Source organism: Colossoma macropomum, unplaced genomic scaffold (genome assembly GCF_904425465.1).
Source record: "Colossoma macropomum unplaced genomic scaffold, Colossoma_macropomum, whole genome shotgun sequence".
In the NCBI taxonomy this organism is placed as follows: domain Eukaryota; kingdom Metazoa; phylum Chordata; class Actinopteri; order Characiformes; family Serrasalmidae; genus Colossoma; species Colossoma macropomum.
The window spans coordinates 5,709,358-5,725,555 of NW_023494789.1; the positions used below are offsets into that span (position 1 = coordinate 5,709,358).

General features: G+C 40.9%; 1 protein-coding gene across 1 annotated transcript; it reads right to left on the reverse strand.

The window, feature by feature from the left end:
- Positions 1-891: 891 nt before the first annotated feature.
- cxcr4a (chemokine (C-X-C motif) receptor 4a) lies at positions 892-4,060 on the reverse strand. The gene is made up of 2 exons (XM_036569492.1): positions 3,995-4,060; positions 892-2,774 (listed from the first exon to the last, which is right to left on the reverse strand). The coding sequence occupies exons 1-2, from the start codon at positions 4,007-4,009 to the stop codon at positions 1,683-1,685; spliced, it is 1,107 nt and encodes a 368-aa protein (XP_036425385.1). The 5' UTR covers positions 4,010-4,060; the 3' UTR covers positions 892-1,682.
- Positions 4,061-16,198: the final 12,138 nt, after the last annotated feature.

Below are 16,198 nucleotides of genomic sequence, written 5' to 3' on the forward strand. Positions count from 1 at the left end.
TGAATTTAATGGCTGTTATGACTGAAAATGAAATGAATGAAGGGTCTCTGACATTTGCAAGGTACTTTCCATTAATATATAACCTGTTTTGTTGCACATACGTGTATAAAATGATTCTAATATGATTCTAATATGATTCTAATATGATGATAGTACTTTACAACTTCATAGGTTTCAGATAGTCTCTACATTTAAGAAAAGATGTGTTCAGAATGGTGAACAGTGCTAGTGATTCTACACTCTTAAAAAAGAGGGTTCTTTAGTAAAGAGAATGGTTCTAAGTAGAACCATGAGTTCTGTGTAGACCCATGTCATGCCTAAAAGTTTCTTTGCATGGTGAAATGGTTCTTCAGATTGATGGAGAATGTTTTGTATATGTTTAAAAAAAGGAGCCTTTTGTGAAAATGGTTCTATGTAGCACTAAAAAGCGTTCCTCTATTGTTACAAGACATCGTAACAATAGCAGAACCTTTTTGGTGCCTAGCTTGTAATGTTTCAATCTACATTGTATAAGTGATTCTTGAAAAAATAAGAGCGTTATTATTACAAGTGATTCCAAACTTCTGGACGGTAGTGCACACACAACCACACACACACGCACACACAAGCACATACCCATGCACAATGAAACACCACCAAGAGCCTTATTTCAAATATACAAGCAGTTTATTCCGAGGCCTCCCATGAGTAGAATGTCGATACTGAGGTTCCATTCGTTCATTCATTCGGCCTGTTTTTCAGACAAATAAATAAGAGCAATGGGTGCATAAGTGCAGAAGGCCACCAGTGAACAGACATTTGGGTTCCATTGATTTTTCTACATTTCTGCATAATTACATGGTTAGGATGTAAACAAAGTAATGGAGAGTGGTTTGATGTGAGATGTGCCGTTCTAGAGAAACTTACCTAGTCAGAATTGATCATAGTGGTGGTGATAGGAACCAGACGTCCACCTCTAGGAGCTACCGCATTGCAAGATATTACATGAAATGACATAAGGCCTTGGCCTAGAACATGTAAATCAGAAAGGTACATGCAGGGCATTGTGGGGCACACAATTAGTCCCTTAAGAAAACGAATTGTTTTGAATTCACCACTATTATCAACATTACATATAAAAACTCTACATTTGTGTGATAAAGATCACGCCCCTGGTTCCTATCACCACCTCCGTGTAGAAACCTGACTCTGTAAGTTTCTCTGCAATGAACCATTTCACATTAGAACACTCTGAATGACTTTGTTTAGATAGAAACGGTACAATTATGTGGGGATTTTAAAAAAAATCCCCTTTAAGAGGCACTGTTCCTCATTCATACACTCCAGTGTTCATGCACTCCACACCATGTGAAAGTCCTCTGTCTCACCGGTAATACTGGACTGTCCTGCTATTTACATAAAGGCTGGTGCTGGCTGACCACTCAGTGGTCTACAGGCTCAGCCTGCCAGCTCACACAGCAAGTCCATCACACATATATTTACAACTGCAGTTTGCGTGTGTATAAATACAGCAAGCTCATGGAAAACAGACGTTTAATCCAATGGGGGGTCTGTACATGGGAACATAGCAACTTTGAGTCTTTTTCTATGTGAATATGAAAATATCACGTCCATTGCAAGTCCAATATATATGTGTATATATACATTTACAGTTCATAGAAAGTCCCTCGCTTGTGTCCTTGTTAACTGGAGTGGAAGCTGGACGACTCGGACTCTGTGGACGTGGACACGCCCCCTTTCTTCTTGGGCAGGATCTTGATGCTGGAGCTCCGTCCGCCTGACAGCGCGTTGCGCGCGGACCTCTTGAACGTGGCCCCCAGGAAGGCGTACAGAATGGGGTTAAGGCAGCAGTGGAAGTAGGCGAGCGCCTCCGTGGCGCAGATCCAGCGCTCGAGCGCGCGCTGCCGCTCGCACGTGTGCTCGAGTACGCCAAGTGACACCAGAGTGTCCACGAGGATGGCGGCGCAGTAGGGCATCCAGCAGGCGAAGAAGCACGCCACGAGAGCCACGGTGGTGCGCAGCGCGCGCCGCTTCTGCGCGCCCACACCGGCGGGGCCGCGCGCCAGGCGCGCCGCCACCACGCAGTAGCACGCCAACAGCACGGCGCCGGGCAGCGCGAAGCCCACGAGCACGTGCTGCATCCTGAAGGCGATGGTCCAGGTGGCGGCCGACTCGGCCGGGTAGACACGCGCGCAAACGATGCGCGTGCCGTCCACCAAGCTCGGGTCCTCCTCAACGGTGGCGAAGGCCAGGTCGGGTGCCGTGAGCAGCGCGGCGGGCAGCCACGCTCCCACGTAGACCACGCGCTCGGCCAGCAGGCGGCGCGCGCTGCGGCTGCTGGTGGCGCGCGCCACGGCCAGGTAGCGGTCCACGCTGATGAAGGCCAGCAGCAGCACGCTGCCGTACAGGTTGACCGTGTACACAGCGTGCACGGCCACGCACATGAAGCCGCCGAAGAGCCAGCCGCGCGCCGCGTCCACCGCCCAGAAGGGCAGCGAGAGCACGAAGAGCAGGTCCGCCACGGACAAGTGCAGCCGGTAGCGGTCCGTCATGCTGCGCGCGCCCCGTTGGCAACCCATCACCAGCAACACCAGGCCGTTGCCCACCAGGCCCAGCGCGAAGATCAGGCCGTAGACGGCGGGCAGCACGCGCGCCTGCAGCTCGTGGCTGAGCGCGCGGTCGCAGGGCACATCGAAGTCGGCGCCCAGATCCCCTGAACCGGACTCAGCCTCCGAGGAGTTGTCCAGGAAAGAGTTGTCCTCGAAGATGATGTGCTGCGAGAAGAAAAACAACACAGATGTTAAAACTGTAAACAACAACAACAACAACAGAAATAAGAATGTAACCCTAATGGGGTTATTTCACAAATCAGGCCTTCAGCAGGCTGGGAGATTATCTTAGGCCAGTAATGAGGATTGCTCAATACTGCAGCCTCTTCTGCTGTTGACAGTCTTGGTTTAGGCTTAAGTTATCTGGCTAACTGAGAAAGCGGGCTTTGTGAAACAACCCTCTACAGTCAGAGGCTTTTACAGAGAACCACACACTGACTGTTTCACCGTAAACAATAATGATTACAACAGCTATAATGGCGAAGAGATGCTCATCTTGGGTGGCAAATGCAGAAAACAGCTGTCAAAGCATTGAAACGTTAATAACAGCCTGAATTAAAAACGATGTTGAACTCTTTATGTCATCTGAACAGACTGAAAACAGGTCGAAGACTCATTGTAAGTATTATAGAGCACAGTTTCCCCTGGAATGGCGTGTCACGTAGGACCACCATAGCTCAGACTCAGTTAAAGGGGAATTCCACCAATTTTTCAAAACTTCAGTAAGAGTGATTGACATGTAAACAAAATCATTCAGAGTGGTTTGGTGTGAAATGCTTCATTGTAGAGACTCTTTATAGTGGTGCAGATGGGAACCAGGAGTTGCCATGTCTACAACACAAATATAGCCATTTTATTCACTATCCAAAACCACCAGTGAGGCTACACGTGTCTTCTGAAGTTTATATGGAGTGTTGATGATGGTAAAATAGTGGTAAATCTGAAAAAAAAAGTTTTCTTTGGGGACTTTTTTGCCTTAGAACACCCTTCATACATCCCTCACCATGACTAGATTAAAATACACGGATCAGAATATATTTTAGACCAAAACTTTATCGCAAAACTATCCTAAAACAGGGATCTGAGGGATCACACTGAGTATTCTTAACCATTTCATATAATAACTTTGTGGTGGACGTCTGGTTCCTATCACCACCATTGAGAAAAATTCGGTAAGTTTCTCTAGGATGGAGCATTTCACACCAAACCACTCTGAATGACTTTACACCTTAACCATTTAATTGCGTACAAAATTTAAAAAAATCGGCGGAGTTCCCCTTAAACAACACGTTATGCCATGTACACAAATTCACAAAAGAAAAACAGAAAAAAAACGCCATGAAACCATTAAATCCTGTGAAACTCGAGTGTAAAGTGAGACTTACTTCGTAGTAAGACATGTCTAGTGAAACTCCAGCTCAGTCTCAGTCCTCCCTCCTTTAAGTTCCCGCTGTTTTGCACAGATGCAGCTGCTTCACAGCTGCTCAGTTAAATAAACCACGCGTCCACGAGGCCCCGCCCAGTAAGCCACGCCCGCCTCGTAGACCCCGCCCACTCCGAGCGCTCTATAGAAAACGCTGCTTTCCTGTTTTCCACTCAGGCGCTGATATCAGTCTGTGAGAGAAATAGAGTTTATTACAGGAATAAACAGCATTGAGACATTATAGCCTTTAAGTGTCAATCAAACAACGCAAATGTGTATCATATACATGATCAGCACAGCAACATAGAAAAGCAATATAAATATATGGTGTAAAACTTTCTTAGAACAATAAAAATTTCAGGATATTATTGTGTGAAATGGTCACACACAAAGAAAACGATGCATCAGCACAGTTTTTTGGTAACACTTTATTTGGAGTGGTCCTTTGTAGATGATTAATAAACGCTTAACAGGTTGTCAGTAACACATCAACAGCATATCAGTGAAGTAGCAGTAGTGAAGCATCTGAATACACTGAAGTAAATATCTTAAATGTTCTGTTGATACATTACGTACATTAAGTACATGTGTTGTTAATGTGTTATTTACATTACGCAAAACCCAACCTTACCAACCTTACACAATACCTAATCCTCACTCTGGCCCTAATCCTAACCTTAACCTCAACCCAAAATCTAACCCTAACCTTAACCTCAACCCAAAACCTAATCCTGACCCTCACCCTGGGTGTAATCCTAACCCTAACCTTAACCTCAACCCAAAATCTAATCCTAACCCTCACCCTGGACCTAATCCTGACCTCAACCCAAAACCTAATTCTAACCCTCACCCTGGCCCTAATCCTAACCCTAACCTTAACCTCAACCTAAACCCTAACCATCATCCTGGACCTAATCCTGACCTCAACCCAAAACCTAATTCTAACCCTCACCCTGGCCCTAATCCTAACCCTAACCTTAACCTCAACCTAAACCCTAACCATCATCCTGGCCCTAACCCTGACCTCAACCTAAACCCTAACCCTGGCCCTAATCCTAACCGTAGCCTTAACCTCAACCCAAAACCTAATCCTAACCCTCACCCTGGCCCTAATCCTAACCGTAGCCTTAACCTCAACCCAAAATCTAATTCTAACCCTCACCCTGGCCCTAATCCTAACCCTGACCCTAATCCTAACCCTAATCTTAACCTTAACCCAAAACCTAATCCTAATCCTAACCCTGGCCCTAATCTTAACCTCAACCCAAAACGTAATTCTAATCCTAACCCTGGCCCTAATCCTAACCCTAACCTTAAACTCAACTCGAAACCTAATCCGAACCCTGGCGCTAACCCTCACCCTGGCCCTAATCCTAACTGTAGCCTTAACCTCAACCCAAAATCTAATCCTAACCCTCATATGTTTTTGACCTGTTACTGAGAGTCTGTTGAGTGTTTGTTTCACCTAAAAAGAGCTCTCAAAATAAAGTGTCACCTTTTTTCTTTAAGTTGACTTGTTTTTGTTCATGTAATACGTTTTATTCTGAAACATCTTTAATCCTGTTATTTAAAAGCATTTGTCAGTGTACTGAGCAGAAAGCAGAGTGCTGCAGTGACAGCTTGGAGGGTTGAAGTGAAATATTATTGATCTGAACTCTCTGCTTTCTAATATTCCTCAGCATCGTTTACTTCACCTTAGAGGCTTTAGATTTAGCTGTGAGCTGCTGACACTGAGCTACTGTCTTTCACTGTTTCAATCTGTACATTTTTCCCTGTTAGTGATTCATTTTTTTAACCCTCCTATTATTTTTGACCCTATTCAGTGTTTCATATCTCTAAATAAATATCTGACATAATTTTTGCTTCATATTTAATGACTTTCCCTAATTCAGTGGGGACAACTGAGTAAGCATAAAATTAACATGATATGTTTTCAATGTCCTGTGCACAGTTTGTACACATCGTCGGTGCTCTTTGGGGTCAGTATGACCCCAGGCTGTTTTAGCTGCATAAAACATAAGAAATATTAACATTTTACACACATTATTTTTGATTGTTTTGGATGAAATTGTGGTCACTATATCTTCGAAAAGCTTGCCTTTGCTTTGGGGCCCTAACCTAACATAACCACACCTGTAGTTGTGCGAGAACCACTAATAGTTTACACCATATGGAGGAAGGGAAAACAGAAAGCCCACCAGAACTTTAATATTTACTGGAGGTTTTATTTTCTGGAGTCAAATTGATCCAAGCATAAAATATGTTAGCAAATTTGCTCTCAGTCCATCACTAAGCTCTACATCACAGCCTCAGTGTGTGAGTAGAGCGTGTGGGTGTCGGTGTTGCGTGCTGCGGTGTGTGTGTCATGGTGCAGATGTCTAATCTGTCTATCTGTGTGTTTATGGTAATGGTAAATACCCACGTTCCTGTGCGCAACCTTGTGCAAGTGTTGTTAGGCACAGCACGGGCACGCCTGCGCTTCACAGAGTGAGACTAGTGCACGTCAACTAGCTCCACTCCTGAAAGCAGAGATGAAAAGATTGCGCGCCGTCCATACAGAAGGTGTGAAAGATGTATCTGGAGTGGGTATGTGTGAGCTGGCTTGTATTTAACCCTTTGTGAGGATCAGGTCTCATCAGGATGATGGAAAGTATGAACATTTTGACTTCAAGGGGATGTTTGGCTGGTGATCACATGGAACTGTCCTTACAGCTGTCGTTTGAAAAAGTAAAAGATGAGGTAAATGTTAGTTGGTCAGGTGTGGGCAGTGATGGATCATGGTCTTGTGAGGCCCTGGAGCTCAACATCTCAGGAGGCCCACCAAACTCTAACAATTGCATCAAATAAATTAATAGATATCTGAGAAGTGAGATTAAACAATAGCTCACATATGTGTTTATGTTCACTATCAGCAACACTAATTTTATTCTGAGAATAAAAAAAGATTCTAATGTCTGCGTTGCTACAGAAACAGAAGTATTGCTAAATACATCAAAGAGTGAACAGCAGCAATAGAATCAGTGATAATATAGAACCTGAGAACAGATAACAGTTCTTGCCTTATTTCATTTACTTAGTCATTTGAACGTGTTTAATGGCTATTCCTTCATCTAATGTTTACGTCTGCAGTGGATTGCTCCATGTATTTGAGCCTACTCAGGCCATGTGATTTAAGGCCCCCCCAAGGCCCCAGGCAGTCAGAGGCCCCTGGGCTCTGGCCCCACTGGCCTGGTAAGTATTCCATCCCTGGGTGTAGGGTGATCACATTAAAAAAAAAGAGGACACTGGGTAAAGAGGGAGGCATGGGGCAGACTGTAGAAAACAAACGTCAACATGAAAGCAAAGCCAAATCCTGGATTTTTTAGACAATTTAGAGATCCCAAAAAAGGACATGTCCTGGGAAAAGAGGACGTATGTTCACTCTAATTAGGTGTAGTACAGCAAAATATAACTAACATAAAGGGCACATTGTGGTGCTGTATAACCCCAATGAAACCTGCTGTGATAGCCTAAAATAAATTCCCTGACCACCCAAAAAGGTAACCAGGGGGCCCACCAAACATGTGTGCCCAGGGGCTGATATCTTGATGATCTTAACCATTCAATAAGCAGAAAATTTCAAAAAGTGGTGGAATTCCCCCTGAATGCCCATAAAAGCTACATCACAAGAAGTTTTAAATGACAGATATTAATATGTTCCTCAGACAGTGTTTTATGAGGCTTTTGAGACATGATTTTGGTCTAAAATCACTTCATGGCAGTCAGACTGTAGAAAGCAACCGTCAGTGTGAAAGCAAAGCCAAATCCTGGACTTTTTAGACAATTTAGAGATCCCAAAAAGAGGACATGTCCTGGGAAATGAGGACATATATTCACTCCAGTTAGGTGTAGCATAGCAAAGTATAACTTAAAGGGCTCATATAACAGAAAGCTGAATTTCCCTTGCTTTATTTAAAAAAAAGTTTAAAGCTACACTATGTAAGTTTTGGGAAAACGTACACAGTGTGTCTGAAAGAACATTTTGTAACATCAGTTGTGCTTAGGACTCCATCACCAAGTGGATAAATCTGACGATTGTGTGTTGAAAGAGTGTGTTTAAATTCAAATAGATCTCAAATAAAAATTGGTGAAAGACGTGTTTAAGTGAATAAAAGAAGTAAAAGAAGTGAATAATCTACTACTGTCATTATACCTGGATCCATATGATGTTGATTTTGCATTTAAGACTTCGAGCTTGATGTTCTTTTTGCATCTGTAATGTGTTCAGAAAATGTTTACATGTTTATTCTTGGTTATTTGTTTGACAGCAGTTATTTTCTGGTTTATCTGACCAGAACTCTTATAGTGAAGGTGGACTTAGCCTGGCTGGGATCCACTTCAGTCTTTAATAAAGCACAAAGTGCAGCAAACTGTGCCTCTTTAATAGCGGAGGATGCTACAATATATGAAGAAGCTGGACATGGTCCGAAAAACTCCCATAAAATCTGACTCCAACTGTATATTGACTAGATTTGAGATGTTTTCACTTGTCAAGCTATAATTTTATGCTGTGAATGTGTATGAAGGAGAGAGCTGGAGAGACAGACGCTGGTTATCTTCGGGCCTACAAAAAGTTGAGCTAATGAGATTAGATTTGTTCTTCACTATGTAAATGGTGCTAATGAATCAATGAAAATAATAGCAATGCTGCATCAAGTCCCCTCTATCAGTGCTATCACACACACACTGTATGATAATCCCTCAGACTGTGTGTGTATGAGAGCGTGTGAATGAGGGCCCAGGCTCTTTATCACTTTAAGGCATCTCAGAGAGGTGCTAATGTGTGAAAATGCAGATAGGATCAAACACAAACACACAGATCGATCACTCACTGCTCATCAGTATAGACCCAGCTTCAACAAGCTCAGCACCAGTTATAGAGTCTAAAGAGGAATTTCAAATTTGCTGCCTAATTCAGTTGTTAAGACGTAAATAATGTCATTCAAAGTGGTTCAATGTGAAACAGTTTATTATAGAGAAACTTACCAACTCAGTGGTGGTGATGGGAACCAGGGGTCACAATGTCTATACTAAAAATACAGCTATTTTATTTGCTATCCAAACCTCCAGAGAACTTACATGAATCTTCTGAGTTTTATATGTGGTGGTGATGATGGTAAAATAGTGGCAAATCTAAAAAAAAAAACAAGTTTTCTTTGGGGACTGTTCTGCAGTACATCAGCCTGCGTGTGCCTCTCTGCCGTGAAGTGATTTTAGACCAAAATCATATCTCAAACTATCATAAAACACTGTCTGAGAAACGTATTAATGTCCATGTCATGTAAAAACATATTGTGATGTAGCTTTTAGGGGCATTCAAGGGGAATTCCACAACTTTTTAAAATTTCCTGCTTATTGAATGGTTAAGATGTAATCAAAGTCATTCAGAGTGGTTTGATATGGAGCGCACCATAATGAAGAAACTTACCAACTCAGACTTCTTTACAGTGGTGGTGATAGGAACCAGATGTCTAAACAATTGAATGACTTTAAAAACATGAAATGTTTATGAATGTGGTTATGAATAAGACATGGCTGATGCTGAGACATTGTTTTAGGACAAACTTTTGGGCTACATAAGCCAAAATAGATTGACCACTGTTTTATCGTTGTTACTATTACATATAAATTACATATAAAAATTCAGAATTGTGCATTTTAGACACTGCGACTCCCGGTTCCTATCACCACAACTGTAAAGAAATCTGAGTCAGTAAGTTTCTCAACAATGCACCATTTCACAGCAAACCACTCTGAATGACTTTGTTTACATCTAAACCATTAAATTATGAAGAAACTAGACAGAGAAGAACACCTTCGCTGACAGTTTCATCAGCTTCAGCTGGTTCATTCACCTTCTAACAGGCCAGCATGGCTGCACCAGATGCTGAAGGGAATGTGAGGACGGGTCATTTATCTTAAGGACAAAGCGTGTGTGTGTGTGTGTCCATTCACACTCCTCTGGGGGGAAACATGAGTTTTGACCCACTGCCTTGGCAACGGAGACTGTCACAGAAATCTCCCTCTCAAGATGTCAAGGTGATAAGGTCACTGGGTTTGTGTGTGTGTGTGTGTGCCTGTGAGACCTCCTACCAGTGTCTCACTGCTCCTGATACACGTCAGTCTCCCACAGTCCTGTTAAAGGAATGGTTTGATAAAAAATCTGATTTATACTAAATGTAGTTGATCCATCAAGACATACTTAGTGTTTGCTTGAGCTTTAAGGCTAATGTAGCTTACAAACACTAGAAGTCAATCGTCACCTAAACCTGTTTTGTAAATACATCACCACTTTGCATCTTTTTAGCACTTTGCCATTTAGTTTCCATTCTGTTCAAGTTATTTTTTTTACATCTACACTGTATTTTGTATTTTGTGTTTTTGTATTTGCAGCATATTAGCTCACTTCATTAAGTACACCTCCTTGTTTCTACATTCAGTGTCCATTTTATCAGCTGCCCTTACCATATATGTGCACTTTGTAATACTACTATTACAGACTGTAGTCCATCTGTTTCACTGCATACTTTGTTAGTCACCTTTCACCCTGTTCTTCAGTGGTCAGAACCCCCACAGGACCACCACAGAGCAGGTATTATTTGGATGGAGGATCATTCTCAGCACTGCAGTGACACTGATTTGGTGGTGGCGTGTTAGCGTGTGCTGTGCTGGTATGAGTAGGTCAGGCACGGCAGTGTTTTTAAACACCTCAGTGTCACTGATGGACTGAGAACAGTCCATCAACCAAAAATACCCAGCGTATAGTGCTCTGTGGGTAACGTTCAGTGACCACCAATGAAGGACTAGAGGATGATTAACACAAGCTTTGCAGCAGTAGATGAGCTATCGTCTCTGACTTTACATCTACAAGGTGGACCAACAAGATCTATGTCTAATAGAGTGGACAGTGAGTGGACACAGTGTTTAATACAGTCCAGCAACACTGCTGTGTCTGATCCACTCATACCTGTGCATCTATTTGGTAAGTAGAACTGATAAAATGGACAACGAGCGTAGATACAAGGAGGCTAATAAAGTGGCCAGTCAGTGTATAAATAATCTTGGATTTTTGAATTATATATATATGTATATATATATATATATATATATATATATATATTTATATATAGGTACAACCCTGTTTCCAAAAAGTGGGATGCTGTACGAAATGTAAATAAAAACAGAATGCAAAGTTGTGCAAATCATTTAAACCCTATTTTTAATTGAAAACAGTACAAAGACAACACATCAAATGTTGAAACTGAGAATTTTTTTTTTTGAAAACTATTTGCCCACTTTGAATTTGATGCCAGCAACAGACATGATGATTTTCTGTAGTCTGTGAAAAGTTTGTGGCTGCATCTACAAATGCAAGTTAAAACTCTACCATACAAAGACAAAACCACAAATAAGCATGAACTTGAAACACTGCTGCCTTCTCTGGGCCCAAGCTCATTTAAAATGGACTGAAGTGAAATGGAAAAGTGTTCTTCAGGGCTAAAGAAGAGACAAACAGGCTTGTTATCAGCACACAGTTCAAAAGTCAGCATTCATGATGGTATGGAGGTGCTTTAGTGCACATGGGATGGGTGAATTGCAAATCTGTGGAGGCAACATTAATACTAAAATATATATACAGGTTTTGAAGCAATGCTGCCATCCAGATGACGTCTTTTTCAAGGAAGGCCTTGCCTATTTCAGCAAGACAATGCCAAACCACATTCTGCACGTATTGCAACAGCATGGCTCTATAGTAAAGTATAGTATAGAGTCCAGGTGCTAAACTGGCCTGCCTGCAGTCCAGACTTGTCAACCATTAAAACCATTTGCCGCATTATAAAATGAAAAAGATGACAAATCCCAAACTGTTAAGGAGCTGAATTTCTGTATTAAGCCAGAAAGGGAAAACGTTTCACTTTCAAAACTATAGCAATTGGTCTCTTCAGTTAACAGTAAGTTTACAGAGTGTTGTTAAAAGAAGATGAAACACAGTAGTAAACACGCCCCTGCTACAACTTTTTTGAGAAGTGTTGCTGGCATCAAATGTTCATTTTTTTTCAAAAACAATACAATTTCTCAGTTTCAACATTTGATGTGTTGTCTTTGTACAATTTTCAGTTAAATATAGTGTTTAAATGATTTGAACATCATTGCATTGCGTTTTTTTTTTCTTTTTTCACATTTTGCACAGCGTGCAAATGTTTTTAGAAGTGGGGTTGTATTTTAGCAACAAAATTTATTGTGTTTTTATAAAGAAAAAGGTTTGAAGTCTGCAATGAACGTTGCCTTTTAACCCCCTCAAAACAAAATGTTTGAGCACTTCTGATATAGACAAGCTAAAGCAATGCATCACTTACATTGCATTTTGGCCAAAAGTGGTCACATACTTTACTAAATATTATTATAATCATTATTGTAATAATAGTCATATCTGTTATGATATTACATTACATTACTTTAGACTGATACATAGGCACCTTTCAGCAAGTAGAAGGATTTTGCTTCTACCACGACAGCAGCATTTTCTGCTTTAACCACTGTAAGCTTGGAAATCCAACTTGGATTCATTTCTCGGGCTTTGTATAAATCAGGTCAGTTAAGTGTCAGAGCAATCAGGTCAGATTTCAAAATGACTGCAGTGTGAGTATTCGCAATTATTTTTTTCTTCAGAATAAACACCTACACCTCAGTTCTTAGCAAGCGTCTGTGCACGTGTTTGGTTATGTGCATATGTCTGTGTGAGTTTGCCATGTATATGTGTGTAGGAGGATGAAAGGCAAACAGTGGAGCCAGAATCAAACAGACTGTCTGGGCCAATACAGAGAGAGAGAGAGAGCGAGAGAGAGACAGAGAGAGAGAAGTTGAAAGAGGCTGAGAAGGCCACAGAGAAAAGGTGTGAGCATAACTAGCAGCAGACGTCTCTGCTTAAGCTGTCTGGACAATTTGTATAGAGATGTAACAGATTTATTCAGGCTGATTTCGCATGTTTGATGTTGCAACTGTTGAAATGTTGTATAGCATCATTCTCTGAATAAAACCCTGTGTGCCCAAAATGGCACTTTTCAGGAGACTGAAAAAAGATGTTCTGATCTTTAATGTACATTATAAAACAAATGGGTCATTCTACAGAAACGTCCACTTTTTTATTTATCCATAGGAGTCACTGGTGTTACTGATCCTCATTGGTGTTACATAAGAAAGGTAACACCAGAGACACTTTTAATGAAAAATACATTTTATAAAATGGCTGCTACAGAACATCAAACCACATGTTGTCAGTCATGGAACACCCACTAAAATAAGTAATTTAATCCATTTGTATTTTATTTTTTCACGATTATCTCAGAATAAAGTCGGTCACACCAGTGACTTCAGCTAAATGCTTCATATGAAATCATGAGCTAAATGAAGAAAACTCTGATAACTGAAAGACACAGTGGACTCACCATGTGCTTTTCTTCATAGATCCTCAGAAAATAGGTAAAAGGAAGTCGAGTGATGTCATAAGTGTGATTTTTATTTCAAAATAAGAGATTTTTTTGTCACGCAGTAACACAAGTGACACGACTCCTGGGGACCACAACTTTCTTTTTATATTTTCTAATATTTATTTGGCATTTGTTTTCTTTATGTCATTTAATTCATATATTTTATAGTCATGTATAGATTATTGCAGTTAATATTGCAGAAAAAGTTTTTCACCTCAAAATATGGCCTCACCCTTTACACATGACTGTGAGGATGAGCTCTTCTGTGGTGCTTGGAATAATTGATTTAAAAAACAGTATTTCTAAATTGATGGCTTAAGAAGGTGTAATTGGTAAAATAATGTATGTTTTATTTTAAAATATAAATAATATAATATATGTAACCCTTTCATGTTTTTTAAGTGAAATATACTGTATCTGTAAGCGCTAGGGTCACAAAAAGGGACGTTTCCATAGAATGACTCAAATAGTTCTGGTCCTAAAATCTGATTTATACAATATTCACACTCCTACGGATGCCTCTCAACAATGTTTAATCTGCACCAAGACACGAAAAGTCCTTGTGTTGTTAAGAGAATAATCTTTGCTATGCTGCTCACATGGACCACTGAGTGTACTGATGAAGTAAGAAGCTGTTTTTGTTAAAACTGAGGGGCAGACAACTTATTTTCTTAACTACAATTAGGCTGATCAGGCTAAAAGATATTAATACTGCTAACAGGCTAAACAACGCCTCCTTTAATACTACAGGCTTTGAGTCAAAGTATGTACTATATGATTCACTGTAAAACTGCAAGTGTAAAGAAGTAAAGGATATCACACTTGAGCATCTTTCATGCTTTAAGTGTCTGTGTTTTAGTCAGATTTGCCTTGCTTTGAACCTCAAGTTAAATGTCAATCTCTTCTTCATTTCCTCAGAGGGAGGAGCTAAAATGTGAGGAAAGGATGCAAGGAAGGGCAACAACGACAAATGATTAAAGATATAGAGCTGCCACTATTTTCCGGTTCTAATGGAAAAAGTTGACTGAAACCTGGCCTGCCCACTATTCGTATTCAAATTCCATGATGCATCTAGAACACATGTCAGGCTCCAGTCCTCGCGGGCCATCGCACTGTATCCACAAATGCAAGTTAAAACTCTACCGTGCAAAGAAGAAACCACATATAAGCAGGATCCTGAAACGCCGCCACCTTCTCTGGGCAAGACCTCATTCAAGGTGAAGTGGAAAAGTGTCCTGTGGTCAAATGAATCACAATTTTTAATTCTTTTTGGAAATCATGGATGCTGCGTCCTCTGGGCTAAAAAAGAGGGACCATCCAGCTTGTTATTAGCACAAAATATGTCCTAATTCATGCAGATGGTAGGGAGCCAATAAAATGACAGCTTTTGGCACCCTTTGAGCCAATAGATGTGCTCGTAGACAGAGTTTGACTGGACTGCTTTAAATAGAATGTGGAAGCATTTGCAGCATTTATTTATACCAGTGCACATATGAAATAAGTACATTCACTTTTGTACTGGATTGCCATGTGTACATATTATTTGTATTATTGTTATTTTACATTTTTATTCTTGTTATTGGTATTGAAGATGATACTGCTACAATAGTTCTGGGTTGTTAACTACATACATTTTTCAGACTGATAAACTACTATGCTCAATTTTACACCCACTTGCACCAGCCATGAGTTTGATTGTACAGATATGCCACATATGAAACTGATGAATAACAAAACTGTCAATGAAACTTGCATACACTTATTTTGTATATCAGATTTGACTCAACTTGAAAAAGGGCCTATGTGTGTAAATGGATGTCTATATTTCACTACTTTGTGTGTGTGAGAGAGTGCGTGTGTGTGTGCGTGCGTGTGTGCACGCTCTTGTCCTCACCTGAGGATTAAGACGTAATTCATGTCATGCATTTCATTCCTAAAACTCCCCCAGAGACGGCATATGTGAGTGTTCAGCGTAAATCTTTCTACGCTGCATGGAGTGTGCCTCTGAAAGAATGGCCAACATCCAGCTTTTGGGCCTTTGGGGGGTCTTCAGGGCTGTCAGAACACACACACACACACACAGGTTCCTCCCACCTTTCTGTATAACACCACATAGCAGCCCTTAGGACAGGGCAGAGGGGCTCTGATAAGAATACAATAGGTGTGATGGGACCAGATAAGGAAAACAGAATGAAAGCAAGGCCACTAGACCATCTGTGTGTGTGTATTTTTACCTATCCTCTCTTTGTCTGGTCTCCTGTGCATCATCTCAGTGCTAATAGATGGTTTGACAATGAAAACACTGAAGCATCATGTCTCTGTTTCTGCATATGTTTGGTTTTATATAATCCTATACATTCTGTGGGTTTTTCCAAATTTCAGCACAATTAAATGGTAAAGAGGTAAACAAAGTCATTCAGAGCGGTTTGACGTGAAAAGCTCCATTGTAGAGAAACTTATCGAGCCAGTGTTCACAGCGCTGGTATAGGAACCAGACGTCTGAAGACTTTAATGTCTCTAAAGGCTCCCTCAACAGAAACATACAAAATGGTTATGTTTTCGTTACATGATGCCTGAGACATTGTTTTGCGATAGTTTTGAGAAGATTTTGTTCGAAACCATTTTCCATTCCAAATTTC